The sequence below is a fragment of the Rhinopithecus bieti genome, unplaced genomic scaffold, assembly GCF_001698545.2.
Source record: "Rhinopithecus bieti isolate Rb0 unplaced genomic scaffold, ASM169854v2 scaffold_9693, whole genome shotgun sequence".
NCBI classification, from domain to species: Eukaryota; Metazoa; Chordata; class Mammalia; order Primates; family Cercopithecidae; genus Rhinopithecus; species Rhinopithecus bieti.
Genome location: NW_016806178.1, coordinates 92,269 through 116,307, shown reverse-complemented (window position 1 = coordinate 116,307; position 24,039 = coordinate 92,269). Strand labels below are relative to the sequence as shown.

At 54.3% G+C, this 24,039-nt stretch overlaps 1 protein-coding gene across 7 annotated transcripts in view; it reads left to right on the top strand.

Moving 5' to 3' along the window:
* The first annotated feature begins 1,751 nt into the window (after positions 1 to 1,751).
* Positions 1,752 to 24,039, top strand: part of STRA6 (signaling receptor and transporter of retinol STRA6) — a 33,329-nt gene continuing 11,041 nt past the window's right edge. The window contains exons 1-11 of one of the 7 annotated variants that reach the window (XM_017874921.1): positions 1,752 to 1,884; positions 11,742 to 11,869; positions 16,217 to 16,283; positions 16,613 to 16,698; positions 17,884 to 18,023; positions 18,357 to 18,380; positions 18,562 to 18,728; positions 20,185 to 20,307; positions 22,616 to 22,683; positions 22,864 to 22,940; positions 23,206 to 23,267. In XM_017874921.1, coding sequence (XP_017730410.1) covers positions 11,757 to 11,869; positions 16,217 to 16,283; positions 16,613 to 16,698; positions 17,884 to 18,023; positions 18,357 to 18,380; positions 18,562 to 18,728; positions 20,185 to 20,307; positions 22,616 to 22,683; positions 22,864 to 22,940; positions 23,206 to 23,267 — 927 coding nt within the window. In that variant the 5' untranslated portion in view covers positions 1,752 to 1,884; positions 11,742 to 11,756. Of the gene's footprint in view, positions 1,885 to 5,038; positions 5,226 to 5,975; positions 6,333 to 11,691; positions 11,870 to 16,216; positions 16,284 to 16,612; positions 16,699 to 17,883; positions 18,024 to 18,356; positions 18,381 to 18,561; positions 18,729 to 20,184; positions 20,308 to 22,615; positions 22,684 to 22,863; positions 22,941 to 23,205; positions 23,268 to 24,039 lie in introns of those variants that run through there. The other 6 variants (XM_017874915.1, XM_017874920.1, XM_017874918.1 and 3 more) reach the window with 6 other exon arrangements.

Here is a 24,039-nt window from a genome sequence, read left to right as displayed (position 1 = left end):
ATCCTGGCAAGCAGGGAGTCCGTGAGTTCTCTGGAGCCAAGGACCTGGGGCTGAGACTCATCCCCTTCCACAGGCGCAGAATCCGAGGTGCAGAGAGAGCAGATGGGTAGTGAAGGGATAGAACTTGGGTCTCCTGATTCCTGGTCCAATGCGATCATGCGATTATCACTGCTCCATCCTGGACCTTCAGCACCCAGCCCCCCGCAGCAGCCTCTCTTCCCCTGCAGGGGAACGTCACCCCAGGCCCACCTTCCACTCCCTTCAAGTCCACAGTGCCAGAGGCCCACAGGGTGACAGGATCACAGGCTCAGACCAGCAAAGGGAAGGATGGCAGCCAGTCCCCCTCCATCGCACAGATGGGAAAACTGGAGCCCCTGAGCATGGAGGGCCCTGCAGGGGCCAGGGGAAACCTTCCCCATCACCCTCTGAAGTTTAGCTGGAAATCACCAACAAGAGGCAGGTGAATAGGAGAGGCGTACACAGGAGCTTTCCGAATGAGGACCCAGAGATACAGGGAAAATTGCCCATTTTTATGCTGAGTTTCAAGGACATATGGACACCTGTGTAGCGATATGATTGGTCAAAAATGACAATGATGTAATGTAATAGACCGAGTGGGGACACCCAGCAAGGCCTGTCTGTCTGGATTTCTTCCTGGCCTCTCTGAGCATGCATTTCTTCCTTCTGGGTGTGGGCATGGGTAGGACTCTGGAGTGGAGGTCTGGCCTGCGATCAAACAAGGTAGGCCTGAGACTTTCTGCATTTCTTTTCTTTTCTTTTCTTTTCTTTTTTTTTTTTTTTTGAGACAGGATCTCACTGTCGCCCAGACTGGTGTGCAGTGGAGCATTCTTGGCTCACTGTAACCTCCACCTTCCAGGCTCAAGCGATTCTCCTGCCTGAACCTCCCAAGTAGCTGGGATTACAGGTGTGCACCACTACTGCCTGGCTAATTTTTGCGTTTTTAATAGAGACGGGGTTTCATCATGTCAGCCATGCTGGTCTCGAACTCCTGACCTCAAATGATACACCCGTCTTGGCCTCCCAAAGTGCTGGGATTACAGGTGTGAGCCACCGTGCCCCACCTAGGCCTGAGAATTTCTTTGTGGCCCATTTTTACACAGAAATCGGGGAAAGTTAGAGTCTGTAGGCTTTATGGCTGGCTTTGGGGAAAAGGGGTTTTGATTTCTATGACCCACCTGGAGGAGCAGGGATTCTCATTTCTACATCTGTCCTTGGGGGAGAACGGGTCTGAGAGACAGGAGGGCAAGAGAAAGCTAGGTCACTTTTGCTTCTGAGGCTTTCATTTTGGGGTGTTATTTTCTGAGTTCCAACAGGCTGCATTTGTGGTCACTCAGCCAGTAAGTAGTAAAGACAAAATTAGAAGCCTAGTCTCTTCCTTCCACCGAGGGGCCTGGCTACTTTGAAGCTTTCTGTCACGAGTAATAACTGTGATCCTGTCTGTCACGCCAGTGCCATCGGATAACACACTTTTCCTCTCTTGGCCTCCTGCTCTGGGCTCCAGCACCAAGCACTGTCAGGAGAGTCTTGGGCCATCCCTCAAGTCCTTTTGCTCTGACCTCCAGTTGAGGAGGAGCTGGAGGAGGGGAGCCAGGGCAGCATCAGTGATCCCTGTGCTTGCCCTGACAGCCCCCCTCTGCCAGCCTTGCCTTGGAGGGGCTAAAGTTCCTGGTCTGGCGGGAGGGAGAGGGTAGCCTTACTGCTCAGCAGCACTGACCTTTGCCTTCATGTGCCCAGTTGCTTGGCTGCTCCACCAGGCTCTGAAGGCACAAACCCCTGAGATGGTGTCTAAGCCCAGGGCCCTGAAGACTGTGGATCCTGAGACCAGCACCACTCATCCTGCAGCACTGGGGACAGACAGAGCAGGTAAGGTGGGAAAGAGGGCAGGAGATGGCAGGGGCAGCATGGAGTCAGCACAAGACAAGGCCCAAGATCAGAGATTTAGGCATGGCCTGGGCTAGCTTAGAAAATGTACTGCCTAAAACCTTTAAGAGGAGAGATGCAAACTTCACAGCCAGACTGGGGAATGGGGAGCAAAACAAAGAGCAGGAGAGAGAAACCAAAAGGAAACAACAGAGAGAGTGATAGAAACACAGAGTTAGACAGAGAAAGAAGGAGAAGGAGAGACAGAAGGAAAGTAGAGAGAGACAGAAGGAAAGGAGGGAGATTGAGTCAGACACAGAGTGGGTGAAACAGAGAGTGGCATATGAGGGACAGGCAGAGACTGATGGACAGGGGCAAAAAGGCAGACAGGAGGACAAACATAAAAAGAGAGAAAGGGGCCGAGCACTGTGGCTTACGCTTGTAATCCCAGCACTTTGGGAGGCTGAGGTGGGCAGATGACCTGAGGTCAGGAGTTCGAGACTAGCCTGACCAACATGGAGAAACCTCGTCTCTACTAAAAATACAAAAAAATTTAACTGGGCACGGTGGTGCATGCCTGTAATCCCAGCTACTCAGGAGGCTGGAGCAGGAGAATCGCTTGAACCGGGGAGGCAGAGGTTGCAGTGGGCCGCGATAGCGCCATTGCACTCCAGCCTGGGCAATAAGACTGAAATTCCGTCTCAAAAAAAAAAAAAAAAAGAAAAGAAAAGAAAAAGAAAGAGAGAAAGAAAGAAGCCAGGTGCAGATATTGACAGGCAGACCTACCAGTGGGCAGGGGTTCTGCTGTGTTATCTGACAGAGTATTGAGAGGTGTGTCCCAATCCTGCCATTTGGCTTAATCAACACTGGGGGCCTTCCCTCAATCCCAGGAGTCCCCCAACCATATAGTGAAACAGAGTCCAAGCTCTAGGAAGGAATGTTCTTGAGGAAAAGCAGTGAGGGGTATGTGTGTGTGCATGTGTGTGTGTGTGGTAGTGGTGGTGGGGAATCTCTGGTAAAACTTTCCCTAGGTCAGTCACTGACCCTGGCGCATCATGTGGCCTCTCTGGGCTTAAGTTTCTTTTGGATGTGATGGAGTCTGGGGTACAGCAGGAGTCTCCTTCAGCCTTATAACCTGGCCTTAGCTAAGGCTCTGTCTTTGCCGCTAACTTACTGCTCTATTCTACTTAACTCATGGCTTCTATCTCGTAGTCCAAGATGGCTGCCTGAGATCCAGCTATCACAACTGTTTTTCAGCCAGCTAGAAGGAGGAGGGGCAAAGAAAACACCTCTCTTTTTAAGAACACAACCTGGGAATTACGCACAATACTCTTTGTCCAAGTCACTGGCCAACACTTAGTCTAAGGGCTACATCTAGCTTCAAGGGAGACTGGGAAATGTGCAATACTGCGCTGGGGATGGAATCAGTTTCACACAGCTCAGTGATGCCTTCACAGATCCTTACTCATAGCAGGCTTATTTAAAAAGAATTACACATGCAATATGAGTTTTAAAATATACATTTCAAACAAGTGAAAAATCCTCCTTCATTCTCCAAAATTCATCCCTCCCCCAAGTGTGACCACTGTGAACAGTTTGCTGTGTGTCTGCCAGATTCACTTTTTATGTATACACACATACATACACATATGTCTACCTAGTTAAAGAAGCATAAAATGAGATCACGATTTATGTATTGTTCAGCAACTTGCTTTCTTGGTTACTGTTACTTGGCGATACGTCTTGGAGGTTCTGCCACGTCAGTCCACAGAGAATTACCTCATTCTTTTTAACAGCAAAATAGTACTTCAGCGTGTCAATTTATCAGCATTTATGGATGGATATTGGGGTTGTTGCCAATTATTTTTGCCATTACAAACGGCCTTGGGAATTTTGTCTCCATATACATGCACACAGGCATTCCTTGGGAATGGATTCCTAAAAGTGTGCCAAAGGTTAATTTTCTCTTTATGTGGGTTTAACCCTTTGGAACTAAAAATCCTTTTCTCCATGGACAAGATGGTGATCAGATCCAAGCTGGCTGGCTGCTTCCCTGTCTCGGCTTGAGCTGCTCTCTCTCCCTCTCTCCCTGCCTCCCACTGGGCAGGCCTGGCTCTGGCATCATCCCCCTTATTAGTCCTCTCTTCCAGGGTCTTTCACTATCATTGGAAGCCAATCTTACATACAAAAGCCTGTGGTCCCACATTTTTATAGGTAGCACTCCCTTTCTCCTTCAAGGAAGAAGAGACCGCCTGTCCAGGGCCCTTCTCCTGAGAATTTAGGGCCCTGCTTCTTGGCCCGGACTTTATCTACTCCCTCCCCGCCCTGCTTGCCGCAGCACTCAGTTGGAGCACCCTCTGAGCACTATTTCCTTCCCCAGTCTTGTCTGTATCCCTGCAGGATGCCCCCTCTAGGAAGGGGAAGGAGGGCAGGGTGAGCCTGTGCTCAGGTGAGGGGCGATGCAGTTGACTGTCCTGCAGCCTTGGAGGTTGCAGGCATGTACTTGGGGCAAAGAGCAGGACTCCAGAACGCCAGCCTGTCTGTGAGGAGTGAGAAATAGAAGAGAAATCTCCGAGGAGGCCTTTTTCACTTCCCCCAGGAATAGATCATATCTGGGATTCCATCCCTGAAGCCCCGTGATGACTCCCCTTAGCATGGTCAGGGCCCTCAGCCCAGCTGGGCAGCAGGATGCGGATCCGGTTATTAAAAGCTGAGCTGGTGGTTCCCCTCCAGCAATTCATCAGGCAGTGGCCCCCTGGGAGTGAGAGATGGGGACAAATGGGTGTAAGTAGGGGGTTCCTCAGCTTCTCTAAGGCCACACATCTGGGGAAACTCAGCCATCAAAGCCCTGTGCAGGCTTCTCCACTGAGAAGCCTGAGGGCCAAGGAGATCAAGTTTCGAGCAAATGGTTTGGGGGTGTGGAGAGGCTCTACTGCTGGAGACAAGCCTCCCTGTGTGTTGTGTGGGGCCCCAGCCCCTGCTCTGCGCCTGAGCTGGAGATGGGGGTGGGGTGGGCTCCTCTGATCCTGGAATCAGGGGCAGGAGGTCTATGAGGGCAGGAGGAGGGGCAGAGCCAGACTGGGGAAGGAGGGAGCTGTCTTCCGGGAGGAGCAGATCAAGCACCTTTTAAAGCAGGTGCTGGGTCCACTGCTCAGGGCCAACTGCCGAGACCACACAACCAGCCACCCCTCTAGGATCCCAGCCTAGCTGGAGCCAGGCTCAGAGGAGGAGGCCCTGTGTTGAGAGCATCCTGCTTGCCTGGAGGGACAAGTTTCCGGGAGTGATCAATAAAGGAAAGGAAAGAGACAAGGAAAGGAGAGGTCAGGAGAGCGCCCTGGTTGGAGGTAGGCTGGAGCCAAGCCTGGGAGGCCAGATGGGATTGGAACAGGTCAGGGAACAGGGAGAAGGTACATGGGGTGAGGGATGGGGAGTGAGCAGGAATCAGGGCCTAGGGGCAGGAAGTGAGCAGAGTCACAGGCTGGAGCAATTCTGATGAATAATGTCGGAGACCTGGGGAGGGCTGCCCTCAGGGGACACTGAGGGGCTCCAAAAGGCCGTGAGACATTCACAGAGTCCTGTCTGAGTTGGATCTGACCACCTGTGAGCAAGACGTTGGTGGAGAGCCCTGTCCTGTGGTCAGCAGCGGAACAAGGAGAGAGAAGTCAGGGAATCTGCCCAGCAGTCAATGTCCTCAGTGAAGAAGGAAGGCAGCATAAAGCCTACATCTCAAGGACACACCATGGTGACCTTCTCCAGGGAGAAACGTGGTGGGAACAGAGAATGTGGGGCTCTTATAGCTGGGGAATCTTCATGGCCTTGTGTCTAGTCCTCTGAAGGCAGGAAACCCTCTGTTGCATATTGATGTTAACAGCCTCTTCTTGATTGCCTCCCTTGATGGGGCCCTCACTACTCTGTTAGAGTACGAAGGCTACCTTTGTCCTGAGCTGAAATCTGCCTTCCCTCCTCCAGGTCAGTACTAGCCTAGCTCTCTGAGAGGGAAAGAACATGCTGCTCCCCTGGAACAGCCGGCTACCCTCCTCCTCCTCCTCCTCACCAGTGTCCACCTTCATACGAGAGCCTGGTCTAAATCCTTTATGTTATGATGATGCTGTTGGTGAGGGGGCATGAGAATTGCAGGAAGGGCACATCAGCTGGTGCTTCTGACCCTCCCACATGGCAGGGGAGGTAGGACATAGAGAGACAGGAGGTGGACAGCCATCCATACTCTTCCTGCCGTGAGCACGGCAGCCAACGACACTGCCTTCCAGCCCACTGGGTGGAGGCAGACTTGGTCTGGTGCCAGAATTAAGCACGTGTGTGTGCAAAGGGCTGTAGGATGTGTGTGTGAGTGTGCTGCGCCACTGAGGGCACACTCTGAGCTCACGGGTCCGCATGAGGTTGACTTTCTTGGCTGCTTATTCATGGATTCTCAAGGGGACTGGGCTGCACAGGTAAGCACAGGGGCCATCCCCCAGCTCCTGGACTGAAGCCCCTTTCTTGGGCATTCTCTTCTGTGCTGTGGGAGTTGGGGGTGTTCCTGAGGTTTGAGTGTTGTAGAACTATTGGGTTTGCTGTAGGACTCAGAGATGGGAGGGTGGAGAGCAACAGGGGTCTCCAGGCTTTCTGCAAATGCTCACAGGCTTTTGAACATCTTGTTCCAATCTGTGGTTGATTTGCCGGAGTTTGAGTGTCCTGAAGTTGTTGTAGTGGTTCTCATGTGTTACTGAAGGTCTGGGGGTTCTTCGGGGCAATACTGAGGTTGGAGGGGTTCTTACGGCATTACTGAAACTCAGGAATGTTGCTGAGATTCTGGAGGTGCTCTGGCAGATCTGGGAGTCCTTGAGGGGATGTTTCTGAGGTTCTGGGGATGCTGCTGGCCTTCCCCATTCCTTCTGGCCTGCTGTTAGCTTCTTCTAAGCTTAGCACTTTGCCCTTTGAGGATTTGATAATCACAGGCTGCCGAAGGCATGCACGTGGGCCTCTGTTCCTGGATGCAAAAATTCCTCAGGTTTAATCAACTTGAACAAAAACATGAGAGGAAGGAAGCCCTGTCCCAAGGCCTTCATGGGCCAGCTCCAACCCGAGGGGCGTAGCAGCTCTGTGCCAAGCCCAAATGGCAGATGGCCTTCATTGGCTCAAAGTCCAGAAGCTTTTTAGGACCTCCTCTCATATTGAGCAGGGCTTAGCCACCTGCCAATCTGTGCCCAGCTGGGAGTCCTGCTGGCTTGAGCTGCTTGTTGGATACTGGCATCAGCCTCATCTGAGTGCCCACGTGGGCTCATGCTGGCCACAGCGAGGCAGCCCTGCCCTGACCCCTATGCTGCTCTCTCCTTGTCTCTCAGACTTCCCTTCTTGGCACTCCTGAGACACGTGTAAATTCATTCTTGCTATCATTCCAGATCTTCCATGGCTTCAGTTCCCTGCTCCAGGCCCCCTCCTCCAGGGAGCCTGCAAAACTGCACAAGCCATCTCCTCCTTTCCCTCCCTGCTCCTCAGTCTTTGGCAGTTCTGTCTTTTGAGCACTTTTGCTCTCCAGCCTGCCCTCTCCTGAGGGCAGGGCTGGACCTTCCTGGGTATCAGTGCCCCTTTAAAGCCAGCTCCAGAGGGCAGGCCCTTGACTCTGCTGCCCAGGCTTTTGGAGAAATTCTTCAGGGGCACATCATTACCATCCTTCTCTTCCTAACACTTTTTGCCTCCTGCCATCTGCCCAGGTAGCATCTTTCCTAATAGCTCAGAGGCAAGCCTCCCATTTTGCAGATGGGAGCTCCAAGCGATTCTAGCCCCAAGCTGAGGAGGTACCTTGGGCTCAAGAAGTGGGCTCACCTTGCAGCTTGAGCCACACGGCTACCCGCTATCCATGGATCTTCAACTCAGCCTGCCCCTCTGCCCCCACCAGACTGGGCAGGGCAGCTGTGGGCCAGGAGGGGGCAGGTGGGAAGCAATGGGTTCACCTAGGAAGTCACAACCACTCTCTGTGAGCTTCTTGTTACAACTGGTTACTGGCATGCAGGGAGGGGTGCCTTGAGGGGAGAGTTCACAACTGGAGAATCTCCAGGCTGGATTTGATAGAGGCCAGTGAGACCCATAGAAGGGAAAAGACTCACTCAAGGCCACATAGCCAGTCCCAGGGTTCAAATCCAGCTAGGTGGCCTCCCCAACCAGGCGTTCTCCTCTGCCATGCAGAAACCTGGCCTTTACCTCTGGACCTTCCAGCTCTGGCCTGGCCAAAGTACCGGGCACAAGGCTGCCCTCTGCCTGCTAGGCCCACGCCAGGTGAAAAGGACGAAGCTCACCATTTCCTCCCCTCTGCTTAAGGCCTCCTTTGGTGGCCTCTGTGCTCTGTGTCTCCCCATGAGGAGGGAGGTGGCATTGTTGGCACTGGGTTCTCCATGGGGGGTGGGGAAGGGACTGTGCCTGGACTCGGCTGGGGTCCCTTTCTGCCAGCCTGACTGCAGCCCCTGGGTGGATGGAGGCTCCTTCAGGCAACCTGATTGCCTTTCCTCAGTGCCTGATATGGTTTGGATGTGTGTTCCCTCCAAATCTCATGTTGAAAGTGACCCCCAATGTTGGAAGTGGAGTCTGGTGTGTGGTGTTTGGGTCACTGTGGAGAATCCCTCCTGAATGGCTTGGTGCCTTCCCTGCGGTGATGAGGGAGTTCTTGCTCTATCAGTTCATGTGAGAGCTGGCTATTGGTAAGTGCCTGGCATCTCTCCTGCTCCCTCTCTCGCCAAGTGTCCTGCCTGACTCCCCTTCACCTTCCATCATGATTGTAGGTTTCCTGAGGCCCTCCCCAGAAGCTGATGCTGGTGCCGTGCTGCTTCCTGCACAGCCTGCAGAACTGTGAGCCACATAAACCCCCTTTCCCTATAAGTTACCCAGAGTCAGGCTTTCCTTTAGATCAACGCAGAACAGATGACCCCAGTCCCCAACTGGTACCTCCCTCTCTCCCCTCAGGTATCAGCGACATACCACCTTCCCAGTGAGGACTTCCCTGACCACCTCATCGCAAACAGCCAACTCCCGTCTGTCTCTCTTCTCTTCCCCTCTCGTGTCGTGTCCCTCAAGCCCTACCATACATCAGGTTCCATTTGGTACAGGGCTTGACTCATCTTGCTCACTGCCAAACCAGCCTGGGGAAGGCAGAGTTAGGCTTCCTCCAAGGAAGAGGATGGTTTCTTTTTTTTTTTTTTGAGATGGAGTTTCCCTCTTTTGTCCAGGCTGGAGTGCAATGGCACGATCTCGGCTCACTGCACCCTCAGCACCACCCCCCCACCCCGGGTTCAAGCCATTCTCCTACCTCAGCCTTCCTAGTAGCTGGGATTACAGGCGCATACCAGTATGCCCGGCTAATTTTTTGTATTTTTAGTAGAGACGGGGTTTTGCCATGTTGGCCAGGGTGGGTCTCCAACTCCTGACCTCAGGTGATCCACACACCTCGGCCTCCCAAAGTGCTAGGATTACAAGTGTAAGCCACCACACCTGGCCAAAGGGCATGGTTTCTGATAGGCAAGGATGTCTAACCCCAGACATCGCTGCCTTGTAGAGGGAGTGGGCTCCCTGTCTGGAACTGGACTCCAATGGTTGGAGATGGATTTAAAATCAGATGGGAGTCGGTTGCTCCCTAAGGTAAGAGTCTGAGACCCCTGAGCAGGGAAGGGCTTGCTGGGCTCTGGTGTGGGCACGGGGGCTCTGGGAAGCCCAGCTGGTGAACCTCAGGGCACAGCAGCAGCCTGTGTAGGACAGGCCCACTAATGAATACTGACCGCCAGAACAAGCAATGGCTTTGCCAAGCTCACTTTCTAAAGTCCTTCTTACCCAAGGGCCAGGCGCTGTGCATCAGGGGAAGGCAGGAGGAGGGAAGGCAGGGATAGAGTCCCGCCCTCCAGAGGCTCGCACCGGCGCCTGGAAGGCAAGTTTCCCGCATCCCTGGGATCAGAAGGGCCAGTGTGGGTTCCTGCATTACATCAAATAAAGCTCGGGTTCAGCCCTGAGTCTGCAGGCGCTGATATCTCTGTGGGATGGTGGAGAGCAACAGAACCCTCTTCCTGCGAGAAGGGCCATTTGGAAAGAATGGGGAGGAACTCAGGCTAGCAGGGTGCTCAGCCCCTAATCCTGCCCTGTGGGCTTGGGAATTTGAATGACAGCCTCCTCCAGGATTTCAAGCCCTGTTTACTCTGAGACTTCACCCTTGCTGTTTCCTCTGTGGGGATCACACTTCCCCCCACCCCCATCCCCATCCTGTGCCTGCCACCCTCTGCTCAGCTGACTCTTCTCTGCCCTTCAGATCACCATGGAAAGGTTATTTTCTTCAGAATCTCCCCCTACTCCCAAATACTCTTGGACTAAATTTGGTTTCCCATGGTACAGACCAGCTCAGCCTGTGCTTCCCTTTGTAACCCTCAGACTTCGGAGGGGATTTAGTTATCTGGCCGTGTTCCCCGTGAACTCTAATGTCTCCTGCCTCAGGGCTCAGAACAGTGCTGGCACATAGTGGGTGTTCAATACATTTAAGTTAAAAGACTAAATGAATAATGTCTTTTTAAAAAAGCTGTTGAATGACTGTCTTAGCTGATAGGGTCAAAGCCCAAGTCCCTTGTAGGGTATTGGAAAGACAGAGACCCTCACAGTTGCAGGGGCCTAAACCTCCACCAGGGACTGTGGCCTGAGAACTGCTTTCTACCTTCTTCTGCCTCTCGCCCCTCCCTTCAGGCTGGGGCACGGGTCCTGCTCCTGGGGAGGGAGAATGAGGAGGAGCCCTCCTCCCTGGCCCAGACCTTGCCTTGCTCACCCTCAACCTCACTCCAGGAGGAGCAGAAGGCAGGCGGGGCTCCTCTTGCCTACCCGTGGGTCTGGTTTGTGTTTAAAGAGCTAATTTCCGCCTTGTGGGGGTGAGTTATCTCCTTGTGAAATCAAGTTGTAGGAACAAAAAGGGTTTACCAGTGGACACATGTTGCCTCCTTCATGGAAACCCTAGGAGAGGGAACGGACAGATTCCCCTTCCCTGCCTCCGCCCCAGCCCAGCCCCAGCAGTTGGTCTCCCTCGGTTGTTGCTGCAATGCTGGTCTCCTGTCTGTGTGGGGCACTGCAGATGTGGCGGGCAGGGGCGTGGGAGCTCTGGGGCAGGCGCTGAAGGCAGGTATGTGTGTGAAGTCAGGTGCGGGGGTGGGGGTGGCTCCTGGCCACACCCTTGCAGCGCTCAGGCCGCCAATGGTGCTGGGGCCTCCTCCCCCAGGAGGGGGGCTTTGTCAAGGATTATGGTGTGTTTCCAGCACCGAGGCCCAAAGGGGCCAGAAAGGGGCAGGCTGAGGCTGGGGGAGGGGAAGGGAGCCCAGCTGGGAGGGCCCAGGCAGGCAGTGCGGAGCTGGCTGTGGCCTGCCTACCCTTTCATCTCGGCAACTCCTTCCTCCCTGGGCCTCCCTTCTGGTGTGTCTGTGGGTCTGTCTAGGTGGGCTTGGGAAGGGGGAAGGAAGGGGCGTCTCTCTAAGCAGCTCGGACTGGACAAGCCTTCTTTGAAAATGGTCCTTTGAACAAACGCCTGCTGGTGGTTGGTCAGACAGACAGATGCGCCAGCAGGAGCCCCGGGGCCCCAAGGGGACAGCTATCTCTGCAGGACCGGTGCGATGGGCGGGAAGGGAGGAGGGGACACGAGAGGCCCTGTCCTCCTCCTGTGCCAGCTTGCTCAGGCCCTCAGTCCCAGACGGGCTTTTCCCAGAGAGCTAAAAGTAAGAAAGTAACCTTCAGGATTAAAGAGAAATGTTTCTTTGTTTGGGTTTTCCATCTTTCTTTTTTTTTCTCTCTCTCTCTTTTAAGCCTCTTTTCACATCCATAGTGGCTTTTTTTTCTCTCGCCTGGGGTCAAAGAAGAAGGGCCGGAGAATGTCGTCCCAGCCAGCAGGGAACCAGACCTCCCTCGGGGCCACAGAGGACTACTCCTATGGCAGCTGGTACATCGATGAGCCCCAGGGCGGCGAGGAGCTCCAGCCAGAGGGGTAAGTGTGGAACGCCCCAACCTCACTCTGTCGGCCATCAGAATGGGGTGATGGCAGAGGTTGCAACTGGCCGGGGAGCAGCTCCTGGTCAGGGGCTGCTAGGTCTGGCTTTGCCACTCATTTGCTGTGAGACCTTGGGCAAGTCACAGCCTCTCTGGGGTTCATTCAGTCTCTGCTTCTGCTACATGAGAACAAGACCCCTCACCCTGCTGTAAAGATACCTAAGCACCTGTGTGATGCGTTAAAAATACAGATTCCTTTAGTGTTCTTTGCAGATTCAGATCCGCAAGGATGGCTCCCTGGGTGATTCTGGCCCATAGCCAGGATGGGGAAGCTGCTGGGAGCAGTTGAGGCAAGCAGACCTGTCTTCAAGGGGTTATTGGTCTCTGTGGTGAGCATTTGGGTGTGGTGTTTCCAAAGTGTCAGGTTCTCTGGGCAGGCTGGGGGATTCGGTGAAGGCAGAGAACCAAAGGGAGAAAGCCTGGGAAGAAGTCACTGAGCAAACAGGCACCTTTGTTGTCTTTGGATGGTCTTAGAGGATGAGGAGAGCCTATTCCCTTCAGCAAGAGTGCTGAGGCCAGCTCAGGCGAGGATGGGAGCAGGGAGGCAGCCCGCCCCCGGGTGGCCTGAGAACCCGGCCACAGCGGCTTTGCCTGGGTCCATTCTACTGGGGTTTAGTCTGGGCGCCCTGGTGGAGGAGCTGGACCCCTTCTGTGTCCCCCACCTCCTGCCAGGATACCTTGCCTGTGTAGGACCCAGAGCCAGTTCTCCCTTGTTGTTCCCAGGCCTGGCCCCATCCCCTACCTCCCTGCTCTGTCTGAGGGTTTGGAGAAGTAGAAAGGTGAGGCTGGGGGTTGCCGAGCCAGATGTGTGCACATCTGTTCTCCATCAAAACCTGAAACTTGAGAAGGAAAAATCCTTGCGTGCCTCCCCAGGGGCTGGGGCTGCAGCCTGGCTGGGCTTGGGTCATCCAGGAGGGACAGAGGCTCCGCCCAGGCCTCGGGGAAGGAGCTGTTGTTTGGAGGACTCAGGGTTCTGACCACCTGGAAAATAGCCTGCAGTCAGCAAGGGCGTGCTCCCCACTCTTCTTGCCTGATTGACCGAGAGCCTGTGGGCTCCACATGTCCTACTGTGTATGTGTGGGCTGCGAGGGACCAGAATGAGGAGAGGCCTAGGAACCCATGAGGATGGTTTCTGACCTAGGTGAAGGCTCTAATCTGAAGCTGTGTCCTTGGGAGCCTCAGGGCCCGGCCACTGGCCGGGAGCCAGGTGCCTGTAGCTGTAGCATGGTCTCAGAATAAAGTTGTGTGTATGTCAGGCACTAGGTGATGGGGAGTCCAGTCCCTCATGTGGGTGACATCGAGAAGATTCAGCTCCTTTCTCCCACTGCAGGGCGTGGCACCTGTCAGAATAAAGAGATTTGTTTGAATCTACTTACTTAGCCAAACCAATTAAGCTGCCTGCCATCCCCCTTCCCCTGAAGTGGGAGCAGAAAATTGGGAGCTCGGGAAATCCCGAGGAGATGAACTTGGGTTCACCTCTGTCTGTGAGTCAGATACCCTGGGGACATGTTGCTTCAGAGCTTTGAAGAGCTCTGGAGTGCCCAGTGCCCCAGCACTCTCAGGCTGGAGTTGGGGTGGATGAACACTGATGGCAGTGGAGTCAGCCACAGAAATTTCCTAAAATCCTGAACATTCAATGGCTCAAATATCCTCAGTGGCTTCCCAGGACCTCCCATGCTTGCTGTAACCTCATCTTACCTCACCTCTGGGCTGCAATCAAACTAGAGGCCTTGACCAGCCCCAGCCACGCTGCCTGTTGCCTGCCCCTCTGCTTCCTCATGCACTTCCCTCCACCTGGAGCTGCCTTTTCCCCTTCTTTGCCTAAAGAGATGTCAACCATCTTTTATTTATTTATTTTTTGAGATGGAGTCTCGCTCTTGTTGCCCAGGCTGGAGTGCAGTGGCGCGATCTTGGCTCACTGCAAGCTCTGCTCCCCATTTCAAGGGATTCTTCTGCCTCATCCTCCCGAGTAGCTGGGATTACAGGTGCACACCACCACGCTCAGCTAAGTTTTTTGTATTTTTAGTGGGGACGGGGCTTCACCATGTTGGCCAGGCTGGTCTCGAACTCTTGACCTTGGGTGATCTGCCTGCCTCGGTCTCCCAAAGAGCTGGGATTACAGGTGTGAGCCACTGCGCCCGGCCAGTAACCATCTTTTAAACTCAATCAGATGCCACCTCCTTTGGCCCAAAGTTCTCCCTCCTCTGCATCCTTCAGCACCTGCTGTGCCTGTCCCAGGATCAAGCTCGCCACCCTCTCCAAGGTCTTTATGTCTGTGCCATCCTGGCTGTCCCATGGCACAAAACATGGGGCCATAAGCCACCAGCCAAACCTTTGCTCATTTCTGTGCCGCTTGAGATCCCCATCTGACCCCTCACACTGAGCTGAGAGGTCAGATGGGGACCTCAGGTGATACAGAAAGGGCCAGAGGCTCCCCCAAGCAGGGCCCTGGAGGGCGTTTCTGGGGGTGGGAGTGGTTTGGGGTAAGGTCCATAGGAAAATGGTCAAAGTACTCCAGGGACAGTTTTCCAAGTCCCTGCTGGGCCCAGGTATACAGGTGGAGCAGGACCTAGTCATGCAGGGAGATGCAGGCTGAGAGGGAGGGCTGCCCTGTACACTGGAATGAGAGGCCTTGGAGCTGGAGGTGGGGAGCCTGAGACTGGAGCACCAACGGTGGAAACCTGCTCCCTGCATGGCAGCTACTCAGGACCCCAGTTCTACTTTGGGAAGAGGCTGATCTCCTGGCCAAGAAGCTGTCCAGAGCTGACTTACTCTGCCTGTCCACCAAGTGGCTGGTTTCTTTCCCACCGCTCAACCGCTGGGATTTCCTGAGAGAAAGTGAGCAGGACAGACCAAGCTGACCCAGCAGAGGGTCCCAGGGATCTGTGCTCCCCTGGATAATGCGGCCTTGATGCCTCTTTTCATGCAGTGGAGAGTGTGCTGGCAGGAGGCTGAGCCCTCTGGGCAAGCAGGGACTGGCCGCAGCCCAGGCTCCATCTCAGGCCCTCGCCCACCAGACCGCACTAGTCTCACCCATGCTGCCATCCTCCCTCTGGCTCTCCCAGGCCCAAGCTGGGAAAACCCTTAGCTCTACCGCTCCCCAGGGACCCAGTCCTGCCTGATCTCCCAGGGCCAGGGGCAGCCCTGAGCTCAGGACTCCTGCCTCACTCCCTTTCTCCACCACATGATTCTGCTGGGGAAGTGGAGGGTTTCATTGTCCTCAGTGACTCCTATCTCCACTGTGGGTCTACCTCTGTGCTCAGCCAGGGTGAGTGCAGGACCATTGCCAGGCCATAGAGAGCTTCTGTGGAATTAGAGAAAGGGATCCCCAGTTAGGTGCATTCAGTTCAGCGGGTGCTGGGTTTGGTGAGCAGGGTGGCCTGCTCGTTCCCTTGGCTGAGCATCTTTTTGCAGTGGCCAACCTGCATGGCTGTCCACGGAGGCTCTCGTTGAGAGGGAAGCCGGAAAAGAGACAGACCAGGGGAGATCATTTTAGTCACAGACCAACCTCAGATGGCAGTGAGTAGAGGGCAAATCATAGGGCCAAACCCTTGACTGCTTGACCCAGGTAGTGTGCTCACCCACAGTTCTGAGAAGAGGTCTGTGAGACCAGGAGCAGTCAGAGGGGCTTCCTGGAGAGGGGAGGCCTTGAAGGACAGGAAGCATCTGGGTGAGCAAGAATAAGTGCTCAGCCAGGCACAGTGGCTCACACCTGTAATCCCAGCACTTTGGGAGGCTGAGGCATGAGGATTGCTTGATCTCAGGAATCCAAGACCAGCCTGGGTGACATGATGAGGCCCTGTCTCTACTAAAAATACAGAAAAAAAAATGCCATGCGTGGTGGTGCACACCTGTGGTCTCAGCTACTCAGGAGGCTGAGGTGGGAGGATCGTTTGAGCCCAGGAGGCTGAGGCTGCAGTGAGCCGAGATCGCCACTGCAGTCCAGCTTGGGTGACACAGCAAGACCCTGTCTCAAAAAAAAAAAAGAAAAAAAAAAAGGATAAGTGATCAAGCTGAGCCGGTCCACTCTGCTGCCCCTGGGAGCTTCCCATCTCCTTTAGTCTTATAACCCCAGAGCCTGGCATGGGGCCGGCACATCACAGGAACACGAGGGCCCCAGAATGACCCTGAGAAGGTGGGACTGGGAAGGCTTGTGTAGGAGGGATCAGAGGGTTGAGGGAGGTAGCGGGTAAAGCCTCAGTGTGAACAGTCTTGAACCCCCGACCCTTCTGCACACCCAGTGGGGCCTGTCGCAGGCCTGAGCCAGCCTTCCTTTGCTCTGTAGGGAAGTGCCCTCCTGCCACACCAGCGTACCACCCGGCCTGTACCACGCCTGCCTGGCCTCGCTGTCAGTGAGTCCAACCCAAGTTGAACCTGGCTTGCAAAAGCTACTGCCAGCCTGGCCAGTGGGACCCGTGTTCCCAGTGGGGCTGGTGAATGGGGGCCCTGGGAGATCCTGGGTGGGGGGAGCTACCTGGGAGTTCTCCCAGCCTGGGGGCCCAAACCAGGACGCAAGTCCAACCTCCCAGATGTCTGTCACCCCTTGACCAGTCCCCGAGATGCCACAGGAGTGTGCACTGGGCAGGTAGCGGATATCCCGGGGCCTGAGTCCAAGCCCTCAAACTCAGACCCTCAGGGGAGGCCTGGGAACCCCAAGCCCTCTTCTGCGTTCTCCTTTTAGATCCTTGTGCTGCTGCTCCTGGCCGTGCTGGTGAGGCGCCGCCAGCTCTGGCCTGACTGTGTGCGCGGCAGGCCCGGCCTGCCCAGGTTGGTGCCATGTCTGGGCACCCCCACTCAGGGTGCCCAGCTGACAGGGTCACTCTGGGAGGGTGGGTGATTTGTTAGGTACCTAAAAGGTAGCTCTGGCTTCAATGACATCCCTACCTCCCTTAGCCTGGGGCTTTCCTCACGCCCACCCAGGTCTCCAGGTTTAGTCAGGACCCCCAGAGGAAGGGGAGGAACTTGCACAAGCCCACCTGGGAGAAAGGACTCCAACCCAGACCCTAGGGTAACAAGCCTGACATGACCTAGCTTCAGAGTGTACCTTCTCAGGCAGCCCTCCATATGTGGATTGACGTGACCATCCCAATGCCATCTTGACCCTCGTCTTCCCTGAGGGTATCATCTGGACCCTAATGCTTGAAGGCAGATTTATGGGGACTGACCTCTAGCCCCTATAGCTGGAACTTTCTTCTCCTATCTCCTTCAGCCCTGTGACCCCAGAGCCTGCCTGGACAGGCATGATCCTGAGGAGATGGGGCTGGGCAGGCTACTGCGAGAGAGACCAGAGGGTTGGGGCAGGTGATGGGTGGTATAGACAGCTTCACATCCCAAACCCAGACTGTGCACCGAGGCTGGTCTTGCTGTGCTGGTTTTGTAGGGAACGAGCCTGGGGTCTCCGGTTGGCCCCAGAAAGAGCTTGCCCTGGCTGGGGCAGTGCTTAAGGGAGAATGAACCTCTCAGAGCGTGAATGCAAGCTGCAGTGCAGAAGCCGAGGGTCTGAGTGGCTTGCCCTGAGCCCAGAGGGGTGATGCCTGGGACAGCTATGCCCGCTGTCTGCCCTCTGCCTCGGGTCCACACCCAGCCCAGGGCGGCAGCCGTTGTACAAGGATGTTGTGACTCGCTGAGTTCTCTGAAGGTTTGCCAGCTCAGACAGACCAATTAGTGTGGAGGTGGCTGCTTCCTGGAGCTTCCAGGGTGGGCGGAGGGAGCAGTCTTAGAGCTTCTTCCCACTGTATGTATGTCCCAAGTCACTTTGGCACAGGACCCAGAGCTTGGTAGATAAGAGGCACTCCACAAATATCTACGGAATGAATGAATAAAGGGGTCTTATTCCCCCATCTAGAAAGTGGGACTGACTCTACCTCCTTGATTTATGGAATACAGCCTGGAGGTAATGGGGGTGCAGGGGCTGAGTAACTCCTTCCTGCCCTGTCCTTGCCTCTGTGCTAGCCCTGTGGATTTCTTGGCTGGGGACAGGCCCCAGGCAGTGCCTGCTGCTGTCTTCATGGTCCTCTTCAGCTCCCTGTGTTTGCTGCTCCCCGACGAAGACCCATTGCCCTTCCTGACTCTTGCCTCAGCACCTAGCCAAGGTACCCACTGCCCCCCAGGCCCTGAGGTTGGTGTGATGGGATGGGAATAGTGTGGGGTCTCGGAGTTTTAAGCGGAGCTCAAGGAGATGAGGGTAACAGGAATAGCTGTCAATGAGATGGGCTACTATCCTGAGACATGACCTCTTCAGACCATCCAGTCTTTACAATGACGCCACAAAGTATGCATATTAGCCCCATTTTGCAGTGGAGGAACTGAGAGCCAGGGAAGTAGTATCTTAAATTGAGTATTTACTCAGACACCATGCTAAGCGTCATATATATACCTTCTCATTTTTCCCTTGCTAATATACTGTGATTATTTCCATTTTACAGGTGGGAAAACTGAGGCTCCAAGAGGTAACTTGCCCAAGATCAGAGTTGAGACTAGTGAGAGCCTGGATTTGAACCTAGGGCTCTTGCCTGCTGAACGTGCTGAAGGGCTTGGAAGCTGGAGACAGGAGAGAGGCCTGGGTGGGCTCACCACCGGCCTCATGTCTGCTCTTCCAGCATGGGTCTCTCTGCTTGTTTCACCTTCCAGGGGCCTGGAAGATGCTGGGACTGTTCTATTACGCTGCCCTCTACTACCCTCTGGCCGCCTGTGCCACAGCTGGCCACAGAGCTGCACACTTGCTCGGCAGCACACTGTCCTGGGCCCACCTTGGTGTCCAGGTCTGGCAGAGGGCAGAGTGTCCCCAGGCACCCAAGGTAACCGCTGACCACAATGGCCTAGGGCAGAGGGGCGTGCAGAGCAACCTACTCAAACCACAGTGCCTCCTTTGAGCTCTGGTTCCATGACGGGCCGCCCTGCAGCCTTCCATTGTGCATGGGATTCCATGCCTTCAAACACATGTCCCTTCCAAGATTGACTGCTCTGTGGGAGAGGCAGGGAACAAGGCGGCTGGGCCCAGCCCTCAGGAGCTTTAAGTCTAGGATGGGGCAGAGAAGGGAAAGTGGGCAGAGTAGGTGGAAGAGAAAGCCTGAAATGGCCCCCCTCCCCCAACGCCTGTGTTAGTGATTCCCCAGCTTCCCTTTGGTCAGGCTGGAGAGGGAATGGAAGTGAAGCGTGATGGAGGCCGGCAAGTGTGAAGTCAGGGATGGTCTTAGAGGGACAAGAGGAGAATTCCAGAACCTCAGGACCTTGCTCACTGGCTGCTGGCTGGAGCTGTGAAGCTGTCCAGTCTAGAACCCAAAGAGTGATGGTACAGGCTTTAGAGCCAGACAACCTGAGTGTGAATCCAGCTTCACCACTTCATTCATTCGCTTAACCATTCATTCAACAACATATTTGAAGCACCTACTCTGTACCAGGGACATTTCCAGGCACTGGACTACAGCTGTGAACAAGACAAACACAGTCCCTAGCCTCCCAAGAGCTGTCATTTCAGTAGGGGAGATACGCTACACAAACAAAATGATGCCAGGTGGTACCAAGTGCCTTGGGGAAACAGTGCCACCTTTCTGAGACTGTTTCTGCATCCGTCCCTGGAGCTGATAACACCAGTGCCTCAGGGTGGAGGTGAATCCGTCCCTGGAGCTGATAGCACCAGTCCCTCAGGGTGGAGGTGAAGACCTAGAGGTTGCTTTGAGAGGGGGGACTTGGTGGCTCTTTTTTACCACCTAGAACGTGGCACATACTAAGCTCTCAATAAAAGTATATTGAACCAACAAATAAATGAATGAGTATACAAAAGGCCCACCCCCAGGAAGTCCTCAGCCCTGGGAAGTAGGGCATAGACTTTGCTGATGTTTAGGTTGAAAACTATATGTAGGCAAAGTCAGGCTTTCGTGTGATTTTCAGAACTGTTCCTAATGCTCCGGGAACACAGAAACAGAAAGAGGTGTTCTTTCCAGGGCTTATTCCAGCCCTGGTTGAGGTGGGTGTGGTGGGCAGGAGGGAATCAAGTTATCTCCTCCTCTTGGCTCCTCTCAGGCCTGTGGGGTCCAGGAGCCTGGGGAGGGGTGAGCTTCTCTGCAGGGCTCAAGAAGGGGAAGTGGGCAGGTTTGCGCTGGGTGGCGGTTTGGGAACCACGGAGCTGAAGCCTTCCCATGACCCCCCAGACCATCCTCAGGGCCCAGTGTGAGGTGGGAAGGGCAATGGATTCTGGTTCTTGGCTGGGGGAAGAAGGTGGAAGGTAGTCTGTCTGGGTGTTTGTTTGTTCAGATCTACAAGTACTATTCCCTGCTGGCCTCCCTGCCTCTCTTGCTGGGCCTCGGATTCCTGAGCCTTTGGTACCCTGTGCAGCTGGTGAGAAGCTTCAGTCGTAGGACAGGAGCAGGCTCCAAGGTAAAGGGGCAGGCTTGGGGTAAGGTTTTCCTCAGCACCCAAGACAGCCCTATTCCCCCATATCTGTGGTCCCAGATACATGGCCGTGCTTAATGTAGGGCCCAGCACAGAACAGATGCTCAGAAAATATTTGCTGAGACTGCTTAGTCCTCCCTCCCCAGGCAAAGGCTGGGCTGGCCCTTGACTGGCACCCAGGATACCTGCGGCACTGGGCTGTATGAATAGTAGGGACTTAACAAAGCAGAACTGAGTCAGAAGCCAGGAGAGTCATAGCTCTGTCTGTGAAACACTGAGATCTGGCTGGAGAGACAGCCTGGAGCCTTGTGCCTAATCCGAGTTCTGCACATACTGAGATGATTAAGGAAGCACCCAGGGCAGAATTGCATTATGAATCAACTCTAGGTTGAATGTGGTTGAATAATTTCAGATAAAGGGGACGGCTGGGAGGGCTTCCTAGAGGAGGTAGACGTTAGCAAGGGCCTGAAGGACAGGGAGATCTAGAGTGAGGAGAGAATAAGGAGCAGACATTGTAGGCACAGGAAAGAGCATGAGTAAAGGGGAAGAGATGGTTTTCTGTCTGTTTTGTTCGCTGTATTTGCAGCACTGGGTAGGCCTTAGCCCTTAATAGATACTCAGCAAATATTTTTGAAGTTTTGATTAGATGGATGAATGGATGGATGGATGGGTGGATGGGTCAAAGGAAAGGTGTATGGAAGGAAAGATGGATGGATGAATGCCTCATGGTAAGAGAATTCTTAGAAGATACTTCGATCTTATTGAAAAGCCTTCTAAGGACTTACCATGTCAGGCCCTGGGCTCAGTGCTGTGGACTTGGAGCTGATGGACTTGTGTCTGATCTCCAGGAGCTCCCAGTGTGGTGGGGGAGACAGATGCAGCACCAAATACCTACAGTGCAATGTGAAACGTGCAGCGGGTGTTGGGACTGCGGGTGCAGGGGGGGTCCAGTACATCTTTCTGGTGAGGGAGGAGGAAGAGGAAAGCTCTGCAGAGGCCCTCAAAGGGGAAAGAAGGACAGACTTAGGAGAAAGGCTTAGGACATAGAGGCCAAAGGGCTTGGATTCTCTTCAGACAGGGCAGGGGAAGGAAAGGCTTGATGAGGCACCTGGGCAGCCAGCAGGTAGATGGTGATGCCAGCTGCTGGCCCAGGGAAGGTGGAGGGAGGAGCAGGTGCTCCCGGGACAATGTTTGGTCCTAAGTGTGTGTTGCTCAAAGTGTGGAGCTCAGCAGAGGGGCTGGGACTGGGTGTTAGCTCGGCAAGGTCAGACTGAATCCAGAGAATGAGTGAGATCCCTAGGCAGGGTGGAGAGCTCTGGGTCCATTTTGGTCTTCTCTGGTCCAAGAAGGCCCACAGACTCCAGGCTCGGCTCCCATGTGGCAGGCAGGGAGTTCTGAACACTTGTAGCTACTGCCCTGCTGAGGCTCACACTCCTCGAGGAAGCCCGTGTCCCCTCCTGTTTACAGCTGGCTCTGAAGAGGGAGCGACCCCCCAGGGCCACGTGGTGCCCGAGGCATGCCCCTTTACCTTCCCTTCCAGGGTTTCCACCACCCCACCCCTCTCTTCATTGCCAGCATTTCCTCCCAGGCTTGAGAGGTGCAAAATCCTCTTTGGACTTTGGTCAAAGAGGTTTAAGTCTCAAAGGACCCCCATCAGCTTTGAGCTGACCCACTCCTGCCCTGGATCCCAGGGTTGTCATGGCAACAAGTGACAATCGCCTATGTTCTCCCAGTGATTCAGGGCAGGGGCTCGCCCCATCTTCCCATGGACCTCTGCCACCTCACAGGCAGCTTAAGGCCTGGAATGTGGCTTAGACAAATCTGGTCACCCTTGTGATCTCCCTTGCGTAGTAGCAGGAGGAGAAGCCTGAGGGGGTCTGACCTGGAATGACCCCTCCTGTGTCCTGGCCTGGGATGTGCCCGTGGGACACAGCTTCCCTTTGCCCCAGTTTCAGCTGGCAGAGGCCAGAGGGCTAGGGGTGGGAAGAAACAGTGATGAGATGTGACTGAGCAAAGCAGGTGAGAGTTGGAGACAGATCTTAGGAAGAACTTCCTGGCGTTGATGGTTCTTTGACAGGAAACTGGCCTTGTATTTGTGAGAGAGAAAAGGGAAGCTTTGGAGTGCATGGATCTCAAACCCACAAGTCAGCCCCCTCCGCACTCACCACCACAGCCATGGCCAAGAGGTTTTTATGGAGCACCTGCTTGGTGAACACTCTAGTTCCCTGAGCCAGGGACCCATGAATGGGTCGAGGCAGGTCTCATCTGCTTGTTCAATTGTCTGTCTCCACAGGGGCTGCAGAGCAGCTACTCTGAGGAATATCTGAGGAACCTCCTTTGCAGGAAGAAGCTGGGAAGCAGGTGGGGTCTCCGACACACCCTCTGTGGGCCAGTGGATCAGGCTGGTTAGAAGCCGTGCTTGGGAAGCTGGCACTGGGCAGCATGGCAGGGGCAGAGGGGCAGAATGACCAGCCTCTGGGGCTGGCCCTCAGGGAAGGGGCTTCCACTGAGGACCCCACGCCTGCTTGGGTCTTTCTGCAGCTCCCACACCTCCAAGCATGGCTTCCTGTCCTGGGCCCGGGTCTGCTTGAGACACTGTATCTACACTCCACAGCCAGGTATGGGATTGGGAGCTGAGGCCGAGCGTGACAGGGGGTGTTACTTTACCTTGCACAGAATAGCTTCAGTGGAGGACTGGCTCCTGCTCCCTGGAATCCTTATCATCAACAGGGACAACTACCAGCTTGGGACAGGGGGAAGACCCTGGCCTGGCCTTGGTCATTCAGAGTCCTGCTGGCTGTTTTCCTGGGACCCTTGGGAGGGAGGAGGGCTCCCGGGCCTGAGTGGTGCTGTTCACCACACTCCTTCCTTTGAGGACTACAGGATTCCGTCTTCCGCTGAAGCTGGTGCTTTCAGCCACACTGACAGGGACGGCCATTTACCAGGTATGTCCTGCACCCTGTACTGCCATCTGCCTGTGGAGCCCTGCCCTCAACCCCCAAGCCTGGAGTAGCTCCGGCCCAACCCAGCTCTCTAGGTGCTCCATCCAGAACCCTGACCAGGTGCTGCAGGCCATCTTGGGAATTCTGGCCTACCCAGAAGGGTGGGGGTGTTCACTCTTGTACTCACAAAGTGACTCGGAGCATTAATTTTGGAGGCCACATAAACACAAATTTAAATCCTAGCTCCACTATTTACCTCCTGTGTGGCCTTGGGCAAGTTATTTAACCTCTCTGAACCTGTTAGCTCATCTGTAAAAAGGAGGAAATAGAGTAATTTTCCTCTTTGAGTAATTGGGAAGATTTAGCGAGATAACATGTTTGATAAACTCTGCCTCACCACCTCCAAAAAAAGAAAAAAGAAAAAAGAAAAAACAAACAACAACAATTCAGATCCTGGGAGGTAGTTATAATTATTCCCCACTTTACAGATGGGGAGAATGGAAGCTCGGAGAGGTGAATTTGACTTGGCCAAGTTTCTGCACAGCTGATATCTCGGCATAGCCTAAGTTTGAATCCAAGTCTGTCTAGCTTTAATTCCTGCACTCATTTACTTTCACAACATAGAAAAACCGGAAATTTTACATTCCAAAGTTTAGATAGATAGATGATGGGTAAATAGAGGTGCAGACACAGTCATCCCTCAGTATCTGAGGTGGACTGGTTCCAGGACACCCCTCCATTCCAAAATCCAAAGGCTCAAATTTCTGATATACGA